Genomic DNA, 14,575 nt, shown 5'->3' with positions numbered 1-14,575 from the left:
TTACCGGTACCCCGAGGGGTAACGCCTGCCTCGTGCGCCACGGGGCAGGGCTGGGTGAACCCCGGCACCCCGGCAGGTGCCCGTGGCACTGCATGAGCCGAGCGGCTCCCGCAGCACGGTGCCAGCGCCGGGGCAAGGCACGCCAGGCTGCCGCGCTCACGGCAGTGGCAGCGCAGCGGTGTCGGGGTGCCCGAGGTGACCCCGGCCCCCCAAAGCTGGCAGTGCCACCCCTCACGGCGTCCTTGCCCCTGTTTATGGCCCTGGCACAGCCTTGGCCTTGATAAGGGGGGGGGCAATAACGCCCTGGCACCTTTGCCCAGCATCAGCGGGAGACGCCGCTTCCCACCGCCGCGTCACCAGCCTTCCCCCGTCACGTAGCCGGCGGCGGCACTGCGCATGGCGAGGCGACGGCACAACACGGCACGCAGCTGGCACAGTCCCTCGGCACCTTTATTGGGCGCAGCCGCCCCGCAGGGTACGGCACAGAGACACCCTGTCCCTGGCGGGGGGGCTGCGGTGCCCCCCGGGGTGGGCACAGTCCGTGGGGCAGCGGGGGGGGGGCTCAGGAGGGCGGCGCAGCCGGGCGTTTGGCGCGGCGACGGGCGTACTTGAAGCTCTGCAGCGGGTTGCCGGTGCCACGGGACTGGAGGGAGGGGGCAAAAAAAAGCAGCGTCAGCCCCCCTGGCAGCGCGGGGGGGCGGCGGGGGGGGGTCCCTGCGCCCGTCCCACACTCACCATCGCGCCGCCCCGACGGTTGGTGCCGGTGCGGGTCAACCGCAGCCCCTTGCGCTTCTTGAGGTTGGGTTTGGCGATGCCGCGGAGGCTGGGGGGCACTGCGGGCACACAGCAGCGGGTAAGGGGGTGCCGGCGGCCCTGGGGATGTTCCCATCCCCCAACAACATCCCCCCCAGGCACTGTTTTGCCTCTACGTCGCCATCACCCCCCCCAGGGTCCCCCCCCTGCCCCCTTCCCCCCCCCCCCCCCAAAGCGGGGCCGGCTGGAGGGTGCGGGGACGTACCCAGGTACTCGGGCACGTTGCGGAGGTGAGGCTTGACGATGGCGGGGTGCAGGGGCTTGTCGTGGCGCAGGACGTGCAGGTCGCGGGGGTTGTCCTCGAAGTACGCCTGGGCACAGAGAATTGGGGGGCTGGCAGTGCCCAGCACCCCCCCCGCAGCACCCCCGGCCCCGCAGGCAGCCCCCCAGGAACCAGGAGGGTTACCTTGAGTTTCTCGGAGTTGAGCAGCTCATCCTTGATCTCCCGCAGCCGGGCCTCCTTCACCGCCTGCTTGGTGACAGAGCGCATGGCGTCCTGGGGACACACGCAGGGTGTCACAGCCTGACACCCCCCAGACAGGGCCCCCCCGCAGCCCCCCAGCATCGCCCACCACCCACCTACCCGGCAGCGGTAGCGCAGTGACTCGATTTCCTCCATGCAGAATTTGTAGGGCTGCAGCATGGACTCGCCGTTCTCTGGGGGACACGTGGGGACACGCTGGGTCACCCTGACCCGCGCTCCTGACACCCCGTGTCCTTCAGCACCCACTTCCCCTCCCCCCACCACCCTCAACGAAGCGACACGGGGTCCCCCCGACCTTTGGCGAGCGCGTCCTCGAGCCGAGCGAGGTCATCCTGCTCCTCAGGCAGCGCGAAGGTGAGCGCCGTGCCGGGGTTGTCAGCGCGGGCCGTCCTGCGGGCACAGAGGGGACGCGGCGGTGGGGAGGGGACACGGCGGTGGGGAGGGGACACGGCGGTGGGGAGGGGACACGGCGGTGGGGAGGGGGCCGCCGGCCACCCGCCCGTGGGGTGCCCCACGTACCTGCCCACGCGGTGGATGTAGGACTCGACCGTGGTCGGCACGTCGAAGTTGATGACGGCGGCCACGTTTTGGAAGTCGATGCCCCGTGCGACGCCGTACTCCGGGTCCTTGCCCTTGCTGGGGGGGGACACAGCCCAGATGGGGGGGTGGCTGGGGACCCCCAAGGCCACGGGACAGCCTGGGCAAGGGGACATCTGGGACAGACAATGACGTGGGCACAGGGACGTGATCCCCGGGGGTACGAGGACACTCTGGGCACAGGGACACCCTGGGCGCAATGACCCCAGAGCCACGGGGACAACTCAAGGAGACCCCTCCAAAGAAGGGGACAGGGGACGCGCAGGGACCTCCCTCAGGCCAGCACCCACAGGGGCACGAGGCACAAACCCCCCCCCAGGGTGAGAGAACCCCCCCCCCCCGCCGCCTCCTCGGGGTCACAGCAGGCACCAGGAACCCCCTGGGGACAAGGGACACCCCAGGCAGGAGCACCCACCCCTGTAGCTGTGGGTGACCTCCCCCCGGCCCCAGCCCTCGCTGGCGGCAGCGGGACATCGCCCTGGTGGCACGGTGGCACCCACGGGGCCTCGGTGACACCCACGGGGGCTCACCTTTGGGCAGCACCCCGGCGCTTCTTGCGGGCGGGCTGCTCGGTGGGCGCCGCCGGCGCCTCCTCGTCCGTGGCCACGATGTAGTCGTAGATGCCGCGGTTGAACTGGGTGATGACGTGGCACCTGGGGACCAGGCGGGTGACTATCAGCACCCCCCGCCACCAGCGCCCACCCCTCTTTGCTGTCCCCCCTCCCCGACCCACGGGTACCCCTGCCCTTTCTCCACGGGCACCCTGCACCCTCCTGGGACCTCCTCCCCCCCCCCCCCCCAGGGTGCCCGTCCCCCTGCAGGTGTTTCCCCTGGCACCCCAAGGACACCCCTCCGCTCAGCGGGGACCCCCCTCGTCCCCAAGGACCACCCCGCTTTCCCCCCACCCCCACCCAAAGTTGCCCCCCACCTTCTTCCAGGAGTCACCCCGCTCCCCACAGCACCCCGCTTTCCCCTCTGCCCTCCCCCACGCTACGCCAGGGGTACCCCAAGCCAAGGGGGAACCCCCACCCCCCCCACACCCCCACAACCCCCACCCCCCGGGGGTTTACCGGGAGCGGGCGGGCAGCTCGGAGTTGAGGGCGCAGGCGGGGACGCCGAACTGCTCGAGGAAGAGTTTGAGGCGGTAGCAGCGGGCGAGGGTGCCCACGAAGAGCAGGGCCCGGCCGCGCAGCAGCCGCAGCTTCAGCAGCGCGCACAGCACCAGGAACTTGTCCTCCTCGGCGCCGCAGCGCACCGCGAACTGCCGCAGCTGGCAGCTGCCCGGTAACCGGGGCTCCGGCGGCCGCACCGTCACCTGCAGGCGGCACGGCGGCGTCAGGGGAGGGGGGGGTGGGGGGTGGGGGGGAGTTGCGGCCAAGGGGGGTGGTGTGACCCCCCCCAGCGCACCCCAGCACCCGCCGTACCCCCTGGGTTGCTGCGTTCCCAAGTGCCCCTGGCCCCGCGTCTTCATGCCCACGCCGGACCCCCCCCGCCCCCACTCGGACCCCCCCCAGACCCCACTCAGACCCCCCAGACCTCACTCGGACCCCCCTGCCCCCACTCGGACCCCCCCAAGACCCCACTCGGACCCCCCCCAGACCTCACTCGGACCCCCCCCAGACCCCACTCGGACCCCCCCCAGACCCCACTCGGACCCCCCCCAAGACCCCACTCGGACCCCCCCAAGACCCCCACTCGGACCCCCCCAAGACCCCACTCGGACCCCCCCCAAGACCCCACTCGGACCCCCCCCAAGACCCCACTCGGACCCCCCCAAGACCCCACTCGGACCCCCCCCAAGACCCCACTCGGACCCCCCCCAGACCCCACTCGGACCCCCCCTGCCCCCACTCGGACCCCCCCAAGACCCCACTCGGACCCCCCCAGACCTCACTCGGACCCCCCCAGACCTCACTCGGACCCCCCCCAGACCCCACTCGGACCCCCCCCAAGACCCCACTCAGACCCCCCAGACCCCACTCGGACCCCCCTGCCCCCACTCGGACCCCCCAGACCTCACTCGGACCCCCCCAGACCCCACTCGGACCCCCCAGACCCCACTCGGACCCCCCCCCAGACCCCACTCGGACCCCCCAGACCTCACTCGGACCCCCCAGACCCCACTCGGACCCCCCAGACCTCACTCGGACCCCCCCAGACCCCACTCGGACCCCCCTGCCCCCACTCGGACCCCCCACTCGGACCCCCCTGCCCCCACTCGGACCCCCCCCTGCCCCCACTCGGACCCCCCCCCGACCCCACTCGGACCCCCCCCCCGACCCCACTCGGACCCCCCCCCCGACCCCACTCGGACCCCCCCAGACCCCACTCGGACCCCCCAGACCTCACTCGGACCCCCCTGCCCCCACTCGGACCCCCCCCCAGACCCCACTCGGACCCCCCCAGACCCCACTCGGACCCCCCCCAGACCCCACTCGGATCCCCCCAGACCCCACTCGGACCCCCCCCAGACCCCACTCGGACCCCCCCAGACCCCACTCGGACCCCCCCCAGACCCCACTCGGACCCCCCCAGACCCCACTCGGACCCCCCCCCAGACTCCACTCGGACCCCCCCAGACCCCACTCGGACCCCCCCGACCCCACTCGGACCCCCCCCCCGACCCCACTCGGACCCCCCCCCGACCCCACTCGGACCCCCCCTGCCCCCACTCGGACCCCCCAGACCTCACTCGGACCCCCCCAGACCCCACTCGGACCCCCCCAGACCCCACTCGGACCCCCCAGACCCCACTCGGACCCCCCCCAGACCCCACTCGGACCCCCCCCCCGACCCCCACTCGGACCCCCCCAGACCCCACTCGGACCCCCCAGACCCCACTCGGACCCCCCCCGACCCCACTCGGACCCCCCCTGCCCCCACTCAGACCCCCCAGACCCCACTCGGACCCCCCAGACCCCACTCGGACCCCCCCAAGACCCCACTCGGACCCCCCCAAGACCCCACTCGGACCCCCCCCAGACTCCACTCGGACCCCCCCAGACTTCCCCCCGTGCCCCCCCCCAGACATCACTTGGACCCCCCAGACCCCACTCAGACTCACCAGACTTCTCCCTGTGCACCCCCCAAGCCTCCCATGACCCCCCAAACCTCACTCAGACCCCCCCCCAGACCCCACTCCGACCCCCCCAGACTTCCCGCCACGCACCCCCCAGACCTCACTCAGACCCCCCCCAGACCCCACTCAAACCCCTCCAGACCTTACTCAGACCTCCTCAGACCTCACTCAGACCCCCCCAGACCCCACTCAGACCCCCCCAGATCCCACTCGACCCCCCCCAGACTTCCCCCCCCTGCCCCCCCAACCTCACTCAGACCCCCAGACTTCCCCCGTGCGCCCCCCAAACCTCACTCGGACCCCCTCAAACTTCCCCCCGTGCCCCCCCCCCCAACCTGCCGCCATGCCCCCCTCCCCAGGCTCACCGGGTTGTGCAGCACCAGCTCCTTGAGGGCCTCCACGTCGGGGCTGAAGGTGGCCGACATCAGCAGCGCCTGGTAGATCTTGGGGAGGTGGCTGGGGGGACGCGGGGGGCTCAGATACCCCCCACCAGCACCCCCAAAGTCCTCGGCACCCCTCCGGAGACCCACTGTGCCCCCCCCAGCCCTGGCAGCACCCCCCAGATGCTCTCTGGCTCTGCCAGTGCCCCCCTGCGGTGGCCTGGCCTGGCTGTGCCCCCCAGACTCCAGGCTGCCCTCCCCCCAGCCCCATAAGTGCCCCCCAGCCCCAGGCAGTGCCCCCCACACCTCAGGCAGTGCCCCCCACATCCTCCAGCCCCAAAAGTGCCCCCCAGCCCCAGGCAGTGCCCCCCCACATCCCCCAGCCCCAGCAGTGCCCCCCCAACCCCAGCAGTGCCCCCCACATCCTCCAGCCCCAGCAGTGCCCCCCCACACCCTCCAGCCCCAAAAGTGCCCCCCAGCCCCAAAAGTGCCCCCATACCCCAGGCAGTGCCCCCCACACCCTCCAGTCCCAGCAGTGCCCCCCAGCCCCAGGCAGTGTCCCCCCCCCCCCCAGGCAGTGCCCCTCAAACACCCTGCTGTGCCCCCCACATCCTCCAGCCCCAAAAGTGCCCCCCCATCCTCCAGCCCCAAAAGTGCCCCCCAGCCCCAGGCAGTGCCCCCCACACCCTCCAGCCCCAGCAGTGCCCCCCAGCCCCAGCAGTGCCCCCATACCCCAGGCAGTGCCCCCCACACCCTCCAGCCCCAGCAGTGCCCCCCATCCCCAAAAGTGCCCCCATCCCCTCAGTACACCCCAAACCCCTGGTGCTGCTCCCCCCCCAACCTCCAACCCCAGCAGTGCCCCCCCAGTCCCGTCCTTGCCCCGCTCCCCGTGCCCCTCACCACAGCAAGGCCTTGATGTCCTCGCCAAAGCCGAAGGAGAGCAGCAGGTCGGCCTCATCCAGCACCAGCAGCTCCAGCGAGTGCCGCAGGCTTAGGCTGTGGGTGCTGAGGTGTGCCAGCACCCGCCCCGGCGTGCCCACCACCACGTCCGGCTTCTCCATCAATACCGGCCTGGCGACACACCACACCAGTCCCTCTGCCATCAACCCCCACCTGCTGGGGGGGGGGGAGGGGGCCAGGCGCCCGGAGCCGGGGAGCTGGGGGGCTTACCGCTGCGCGGCGAGGTCGCTCTGGGCGCAGAGGTCGGCCACGCGCAGGTCACGACCGCAGAAAGCCGCCAGCTGCCGCAGGCTGTGCACCACCTGCTGCCCCAGCTCCTTGGAGGGCACCAGCACCAGCGCCCGCACCGCCTGCGCCACCGCCGAGGAGGCCTGTGCCCGCCCCCGCCCGCCGTCACTGCCGCGGCACGGGCACGGGAGAGCTGCCCTGGCACCCCACAGAGCCCCCGTGCCCCACAGAGCCCCCCTGCTCGATGCCCAGCACCCTGTATCACCCACCGGGCCCACCCACGCCCAGCACACTGCAGCACCCACGTGCCCCACAGTGCCCACCCCTGCCCAGCACCCCACGGCACCCATGTGGCCCACCCATGCTCAGCGCCCTATAGCACCCACGTGCCCCACGGTGCCCACCCCTGCCCAGCACCCCACGGCACCCATGTGGCCCACCCATGCTCAGCGCCCTATAGCACCCACGTGCCCCACGGTGCCCACCCGTGCGCCAGCAGCCTACTGCACCCATGCCCAGCACCCTATAGCATCCATGTCCCCCCGCAGTGCCCACCCATCCCCGGGCACCCCACTGCACCCATGTGCCCCGCAGTGCCCACCCATCCCCGGGCACCCCGCAGCACCCACATACCCCCCACCCCCCATGGTACCCACCCACGCCCAATAACCCACAGTGCCCACCGTGCCCCACAACACCCACCCCCTGCTCGCCACCCCCCTGTGCCCCCGAGCACCCACCCCACCCAGCACCCCCACTCACCGCCTTGACGCGCAGGAGGTGCTGCAGCACGGGCAGCCCGTACGCCCCCGTCTTCCCGGAGCCGGTCCTGGCCCGGGCCAGGATGTCGCGGCCCTCCAGTGCCAGGGGAATGGCCTCGGCCTGGATGGCCGTGGGGGTGGCCCAGCCCAGCTCTGCCACCGCCTGCGTGGTCCGTCACCGTGGGGGTCCCAGCTGCCTGGGCTCCCCAAGGGACCCCCCGGTGTCCCAACCCCCTCCCCGCTGAGGGACCGAAGGACCCCCCGGTGTCCCTGCCCCGCTCCCCCCCAGGGAACCCCTCCCGGTGCCCCTGACCCCCTCCCCGCCGAGGGACCCCCGGTGCCCCCAGAGGCCTGCCCCGCCTCAGGGCCTGCATCCCCGGGCCCCCAAGCCCTCCCCCTCGCCCACCGCTGACCCCTCGCCCCCCTCCAGGTGCCCGTAGCGCCCCCGGCCCCCAACGCACCCGCAGCAGCCGCCCGTCCAGCCCCATGTGCTCGAACCCCGCTGCCGCCGCCATAGTGACCGCCCGCCGCCGACTGCGCGGCCCCACCAACTCACCGAGACTTCCGGCGTGTGCCCAGAGCGGCGCCAGACGAGCGGCCGGAGCGCCGCGCCGCCCCCTAGCGCTGGAGGACTGAGTGGCAGCACCGACCGCTCAGGGCTGCGGGGCGGGGTGGCTGGGGGCGCCCCGACCGCCTGCGTCCCCCCCTCCCCCCTGCTTCAGGGGGCTGCACACCCCGGGGGTGGGGCATGAAACGCAGCGTGGGCAGGCAGCCAGGAGGCTGAACCCCCTGCCCAGCTCGGTGCAGCACCACAGCCAACCCTCGGCCCCCCCAAAAAAAGTGCCAGCGACCCCCGTTGGACCCCACCCTTTGCCCCCCCAAAAGCTCCAGGGAACCCCACTGAACCCCACCCCTCGCCCCCCAAAAAGCGCCAGCGAGACCCATCGGACCCCAAAATCCTTTATTTCGCAACCAAACGCCACTGCGGGGGCTGCCCCCCCCCCCTCCCTGAGGGCAGGCAGGGCCCCGCCGAGCTGCCCACCCCCCTCGGGGTGCCGACAGGCAGCAGGGGTTCCCCCCCCGGGACTGTGGGAGCCCCCCCCAGGGTGGTGGGGGGGGGGGGGTTGGGACACGGTGGGGGTTACACCAGCTTCTTGGCCTCGAAGAAGCTCTTGAGGTGCCTCATCTGCCAGATGCCAGTGAGGATGAGGATGATGGTTTGGGCGATGGACCACCAGAGCACCCGCTGGTTGGTGCTCTCGCTCGTCATGCGGAAACGCTCCTCCCGGTACTGCCGACATGAAAAAAAAAAAAACATAACAAAAAATGGGAGCGACAATAGGGAAAAAGGGGGTTCACCTCAACTGACGCCCCCTCGGAGCCCCCTCCGCACCCGCTGGTAGTTCTGCTCCTTCTGGATCTGCTCGACCTGGTCGAGGAGCTGGCGGGCACGGAGCTGCAGCTCCGTCAGCTTGTCCTTGGCGGCGATTTCGGGGTAGTTGTTGGTGTGTTCACCCACCTGGATATCCAGGTGCACCCGCTGTGGGGCAAAGAGAAAGGGAGGAGGGGGGGGGACACACATGTCAGCAGACCCCTGCTGCCGCTGACACTCCCTCCCCGTGTTTGGGGGGCGCCCCCCCCCCCCCCTCAGATTACCAGTTTGCCGCCGGCGAAGAGCGCCATGCGGGTGGAGTTGGAGTGGAGGCAGATCTGGTGCTCGCCCGGCGTGTGGGAGGTGAAGGTGAAGCGCCCCTCGGAGCCGTACTGCCGCGACAGCACCACCTGCGCCGGGACGCGGCCGCTGTCACCCACCGCCCACCCATGGGGGGACAACGGGACAGCCCACGCGTGTCCCACAGCCCCCCTGCCCTGGCTGGTGAGGTACCCCGTGCTCCCCAGGGACCCCCCTGCCCTTCTCGGGGAGCACGCCGTGCACCCCAGGGACCCCCAGGCGCAGCTGGAGGGCACCCTGTGCCCCCCCGAGACCCTCCCCCCTTGCTGGTGGGCAGCCATACACCCCAGGGACCTCCTGCTCCAGCTGGAGAGCACCTGACGGCCCATAGGAACCCCCTGCCCCAGCTGGTGGGCACCCCACACGCTCCAGAGACCCCACACCCAGGCTGGTAGGTGCCCCATGCACCCCAAGGACCCCCTGCTCTCCCTGGCAGGCACCCTGTGCTCCCCAGGGACCCCTTGTCTTCTTCAGCAAGCACCCGTGCTCCCCCGGGACCTCACACCCAGGCTGGTGGGTGCCCCGTGCCCCCCAGGGAACCCCTGCCCTGGTTGGAAAGCACCCTAAGGGCCCCCCAAACCCAGCTAACAGGCACCCCAGAGACCCCATACCCAGGCTGGCGGGCACCCCTGATGGACTGTAAAGACCCCCTGCCCCAGCTGGCAGGCACCCCACATGCTCCAGAGACCCCACACCCAGCCTGGTGGGTGCCCTGTGCCCCCCAGGGAACCCCTACCCTGGCTGGAAAGCACCCCAAGGACCCCCCAAACCCAGCCAGCTGGCACCCCAGGGTGTTGCCGTGCACCCCAGGGACCCCATACCCAGGCTAGCGGGCACCTGACGGACTGTAAGGACCCCCCTGCCCTCACTGCTGGGTACCCCGTGCTCTCCACAGACCCCCTGCCCCAGCTGGTGGGCACCGACGTGCTCCAGAGACCCCCCACCCAGGCTGGTGGGTGCCCCGTGCACCCCAAGGACCCCCCCTGCCTCAGCTGGAGAGCACCCTGTGCACCCCAAGGACCCCCTCCCCACCTAGCAGACACCCCTGGGAACCCCACACACCCCAAGGACCCCCGTGCCCCAGCTGGTGGGTGCCCCATGTGCCCCTACAATCCTACCCCCAGGCTGGTGGGTGCCCAAGCCCCCCCCCCCCCCCGTGGCCACGGGGCACCCCAGCTTCCCCAGGGACCCTCACCTTGCCGTCGGGGTCCTTCACCTCCACGTGCATGCCCAGCCCCGGGGTGGAGGGCAGGAACGACTCCGACTGCTTGTCCCACAGCTGCGTCCGGTAGTTCCCTGGGGGGCAGCGGGTTGGAGCGGGCCCACCACCCCCGCCAGCCCCCCCCCCGTCCCGTTATCCCCCCCCCCTCCCGGTTCCTGGGGGTCCCTCCCACTTCTCCCTTCCCCTGTCGTTCCTGGGGGTCCCCCCATCACCCCCTGCTCTCTCCCGGTGCCTGGTGGTTGCTCCCATCGCCCCCAGATCCCTCCCGTTACTGCCTCAGTGCCCCCTTCCATCCCCCCCCAGTGACCAGAGATCCCTCCCGGTGCCCCCCCCCCCGGTGCCCGGTGGTCACTCCCATCCCCCCCTAGTGCCCGGAGACCCCTCCCGTAGCCCCCCTTGTGCCCAGGGGTCCCTCCTGTAGCCCCGCCGGTGCCTGGAGGTCCCTTCCGTTGCCCCCCCGTACCCAGTGGTTGCTCCAATGGCCCCCCCCGTACCCGGTGGTCCCTCCCGGTGCCCCCCCGGTGTCCGGTGGTCCCTCCCTGGTACCGGAGATCGCTCCCATCGCCTCCCCCCCGGTGCCTGGTGCCCCCTCCCATCGCCCCCCCTGTACCCGGTGGTCCCTCCTGATACCCCCCGGTGCCCGCTCTCCCCTCCCCGTGCCCCCCCGATGCCCGGTGATCGCTCCCATCGCGCCCCCGGTGGCCGGTGGCCCCTCCCGGTGCCCTCCCGGTTCCCGTGGCCCTCCCGGTCCCCGCGGCCACCCCGCCCCCAGCGGTCTCTCCCGGCCCCCGGAGGCCCCTCCGCGCCCCGCACCGATAACCATGGTCTCATCCGGGATCTCCTCGATAAAGCAGCGCTTCTCGGTCTCGCCGATGTGGAAGTAGAGGCCGTGGGCGCCCCAGGCCGCCAGCACCAGGGCGGCAACGGCCACCCGCAGCGCCCCGCCGCCCGCCATGGCCCGCGTCCCTCCCCGCCCGGCGGGGGCCGCGCTGCGCATGCGCGACCGCTGCCCTTCCCGCCCCGCGCAGGCACCGCCCCGCGCCCCGCCCACGCCACACATGCACCACCCCGCGCCCCGCCCACACTGCGCATGCGCCGCCCCGCGCCCCGCCCACACCACACATGCACCACCCCGCGCCCCGCCCACACTGCACATGCACCGCCCCCGCCCCGCCCACACTGCGCATGCGCCGCCCGCCGCCGGCCACTCAGTGGTCCCCACGCTTCACCTACGGGTGCCCGCTGGGGTCCCACCGCCGGCGGCGCGGCGCCTCACTGCGCATGCGCACCCGCCAGGCTGGCCCATGCATGCGCAGTGCGCCCCGCCCGGTGGCGCAGCGGGGAAGGCGCTGCCCCCCCCAGCGCTGAGGTTAATAGTTCGAGTCCCACTCGGGCCAGCTCCGGGGACCCCGCTGACCCCCGGGGGTGTCCCCACGTGTGTGTCCGCCTCCCCGGGACGCCCGGCTCCAGCTGCCGCCCCCAGCCGTGCCGAGCCCTCCGGCTGGGCGGAACCAAGCCTTCACACCCCGCCAGCAGTGTGGCAACACCACCAACCTCCTTCCTTCCTTCCTTCCTCCCTCCCAGGCGCTGCCCTGGAGCTTTGCCGGGATGCGGGGTGAGCGGGTGGCTGGGGGACCCCCCGGGGAAGGGCCCGGCGAGGTGGGAGGGAAGCGGAACCATGGGGTGGATTGCGCCAGCGGCAGCCCCCCCGCCTCCGCAGGCTGGGAATTTCGGGAGGGGTTATAAAGGCGTGGGGGGCACGGGTGGTGGGCAGTGGGGTGCCATGGCGTGCCAGCCCGCGCTCACCCTCGCCCTCCTCTTCCTCTGCGCAGAGGCCGAAGGCTTCACCCCCTGCCACACGCCCGCCCTGCAAACCAAAGTCTTCCAGTACCGGTGAGTGGGGGAGGGGATAGCACCCATGGGTGACACCCCAGGAGGACAGGAAGGACCGGGAGGGGGGGAGGGGGGCACTGCCAGCACCGCTGTCCTCCGCAGGATCTGGGACATCAACCAGAAGTCACTTTACCTACGCAACGACCAGCTGGTGGCCGCGCACCTGCAAGGGGCCAACGCCGCCCTCGAAGGTCAGGCAGGGACGTGGGGACACAGAGGAGGGGGACACACACACGTCGTGGCCCTGATGGCCCCATCTGTTTGTCGTTCCCCCCCCCTGCAGAGAAGGTGTTTTGGGTGCCCAACCGCGCCTTCGAGCCCGCCAGGCTGCCCGTCATCCTGGGCTTCCAGAACGGGACCCGCTGCCTGGCCAGCCCCCCCGCCACGCAGCCCACCCTGCAGCTGCAGGTCAGGGGACACGGGCTGGGGGACACCAAAGGGGCAGGGATGCCATGGGGACACCATGGGGCTGGGGGCACTGCGGGGATGCCAGAGGGATGGGGTTACCAGGGGGACAGGGATGCCAGGATGGGGGCACCAGGGGGACAGGGATGCCATGGGGATGGGGATGGGGGCACCAGGGGGACAGGGATGCCATGGGGATGGGGGCACGAGGGGGACAGGGACACCAGGGGGACAAGGATGCCATGAGGATGGGGGCACGAGGGGGACAGGGACACCAGGGGAACAGGGATGCCATGGGGATGGGGGCACGAGGGGGACAGGGATGCCATGGGGATGGGGACACTGTGGGGATGGGGATGTCAAAGGGGTGGGGACACTGTGGGGACAGGGATGGCACAGGGATGGGGATGCCATGGAGATGGGGACACCAAAGGGGTTGGGACTTCAAAGGGATTGGGGACACTGTGGAGATGGGGATGTCACAGGGTTGGGGGTGTCACAGGGATGGGGACACAGTGGGAAAGGGGCATATGGGGATGGGGACACCACTGGGTTGGGGACACTGTGGGGAAAGGGGACATGGGGCTTACAGGGCTGGGGACACTATGGGGAGGGGGCATCTGGGGACAAAGCCACGTCAGGGGTGGGGACACCGGGATCCCAGGGCTGGGGCATTGCGTGGACGGGAACCCCAGAGGGGACAGGGCCACCACCGGGCTGGGGACCCCCACAGATCCAGGTGGGGCTGTCACCCTTGTCCCCGGCCGGCTGCCGGTGACAGTCCGGCGCCGGTGCCCACCGTAGGACGCTGACATCAGGGAGCTGCCCCATGCCGGGGCCGCCGCGGCCGCCTTCACCTTCTGCCGCTCCTACAAGGACGGGCTGTGGCGCTTCGAGTCGGCCGCCAACCCCGGCTGGTTCCTCTGCACCTCGGCCCGCGGCCACCAGCCCCTGGGGCTCTCCCGCCACCCCGATGCCACCCACCTCCTCGACTTCTACTTCCAGCTCGGCTGAACCCCCTCGGCCCCAGCGATGGTGACAGCCCCCTGGGAACGGTGGCATCCTCATGCTGGGGATGGTGACACCCCGCTGGGGTCGGTGGTATCCCCCCTGGGGTGGTGACATCCCCCTGAGGATGATGACATCCCCCTGGGGCCGGTGGTATCCCCCCTGGGGTGGTGACATCCCCCTGAGGATGATGACATCCCCCTGGGGCCGGTGGTATCCCCCCCTGGGGTGGTGACATCCCCCTGAGGATGATGACATCCCCCTGGGGCCGGTGGTATCCCCCCTGGGGTGGTGACATCCCCCTGAGGATGATGACATCCCCCTGGGGCCGGTGGTATCCCCCCTGGGGTGGTGACATCCCCCTGAGGATGATGACATCCCCCTGGGGCCGGTGGTATCCCCCCTGGGGTGGTGACAGATCCCTGAGGATGGTGACATCCCCTTGGGGACGGTGGCATCCTCACGCTGGGGATGGTGACGGCCTGCTGGGGTCAGTAATACCCCCCCTGGGATGGTGACATCCCCCTGAAGACGATGACATCCCCCTGGGGCCAGTGATATCACCCCGAGGATGATGACATCCCCCTGGGATGGGTGACATCCCCCCCCCCCCCCCCCCGAGGATGGTGCAGGACAGTGCCATCCTCACAGCAGGGATGGTGCCATCCCTCTAGGGACAGTACCACCCCCCCTGGGGACAAGTGCCATCCTCACAGCAGGAACGGTGCCATCCCCCTGGGGACAGTGCTGTCCCCCTGGGGACAGTACCACCCCCCCGGGACAGTGCCCACCCCCCTGGGGACAGTTGCCATCCTCACAGCAGGGATGGTGCCATCCCCCTGGGGACAGTGCCATCCCCCCAGTGACAAAGCCGTCCCCCTGGGGACAGTGCCATCCTCACAGCAGGGACAGTGCCACCTCCCTGGGGACAGTTGCCACCCCCTTGGGGACAGTGCTATCCTCACAGCAGGAACGGTGCCATCCCCCTGGGGACAGTGCCCATCCCCCCTGGG

The 14,575-nt window shown here is 71.5% G+C and overlaps 3 protein-coding genes across 3 annotated transcripts; 1 reads left to right on the top strand and 2 right to left on the bottom strand.

The window, feature by feature from the left end:
- Positions 1-432: 432 nt before the first annotated feature.
- Positions 433-7,845, bottom strand: DDX56 (DEAD-box helicase 56). Its single transcript, XM_040618238.1, has 14 exons — positions 7,764-7,845; positions 7,304-7,465; positions 6,524-6,684; positions 6,254-6,424; positions 5,339-5,429; positions 2,965-3,209; positions 2,425-2,547; positions 1,817-1,933; positions 1,593-1,687; positions 1,397-1,470; positions 1,220-1,309; positions 1,019-1,124; positions 736-833; positions 433-643 (listed from the first exon to the last, which is right to left on the bottom strand). The coding sequence occupies exons 1-14, from the start codon at positions 7,815-7,817 to the stop codon at positions 563-565; spliced, it is 1,668 nt and encodes a 555-aa protein (XP_040474172.1). The 5' UTR covers positions 7,818-7,845; the 3' UTR covers positions 433-562.
- A 404-nt stretch (positions 7,846-8,249) lies between these two features.
- TMED4 (transmembrane p24 trafficking protein 4) lies at positions 8,250-11,273 on the bottom strand. Its single transcript, XM_040618242.1, has 5 exons — positions 11,070-11,273; positions 10,230-10,330; positions 8,959-9,084; positions 8,696-8,842; positions 8,250-8,593 (listed from the first exon to the last, which is right to left on the bottom strand). Exons 1-5 carry the CDS (start codon positions 11,251-11,253, stop codon positions 8,444-8,446), a joined length of 708 nt encoding a protein of 235 aa, XP_040474176.1. The 5' UTR covers positions 11,254-11,273; the 3' UTR covers positions 8,250-8,443.
- A 516-nt stretch (positions 11,274-11,789) lies between these two features.
- Positions 11,790-14,164, top strand: LOC121099395 (interleukin-1 receptor antagonist protein-like). The gene is made up of 5 exons (XM_040618270.1): positions 11,790-11,871; positions 12,089-12,149; positions 12,252-12,340; positions 12,433-12,557; positions 13,359-14,164. The coding sequence occupies exons 1-5, from the start codon at positions 11,865-11,867 to the stop codon at positions 13,566-13,568; spliced, it is 492 nt and encodes a 163-aa protein (XP_040474204.1). The 5' UTR covers positions 11,790-11,864; the 3' UTR covers positions 13,569-14,164.
- Positions 14,165-14,575: the final 411 nt, after the last annotated feature.

Source organism: Falco naumanni, chromosome 19, assembly GCF_017639655.2.
Source record: "Falco naumanni isolate bFalNau1 chromosome 19, bFalNau1.pat, whole genome shotgun sequence".
In the NCBI taxonomy this organism is placed as follows: domain Eukaryota; kingdom Metazoa; phylum Chordata; class Aves; order Falconiformes; family Falconidae; genus Falco; species Falco naumanni.
This window is presented reverse-complemented; position numbering and strand designations above follow the sequence as displayed.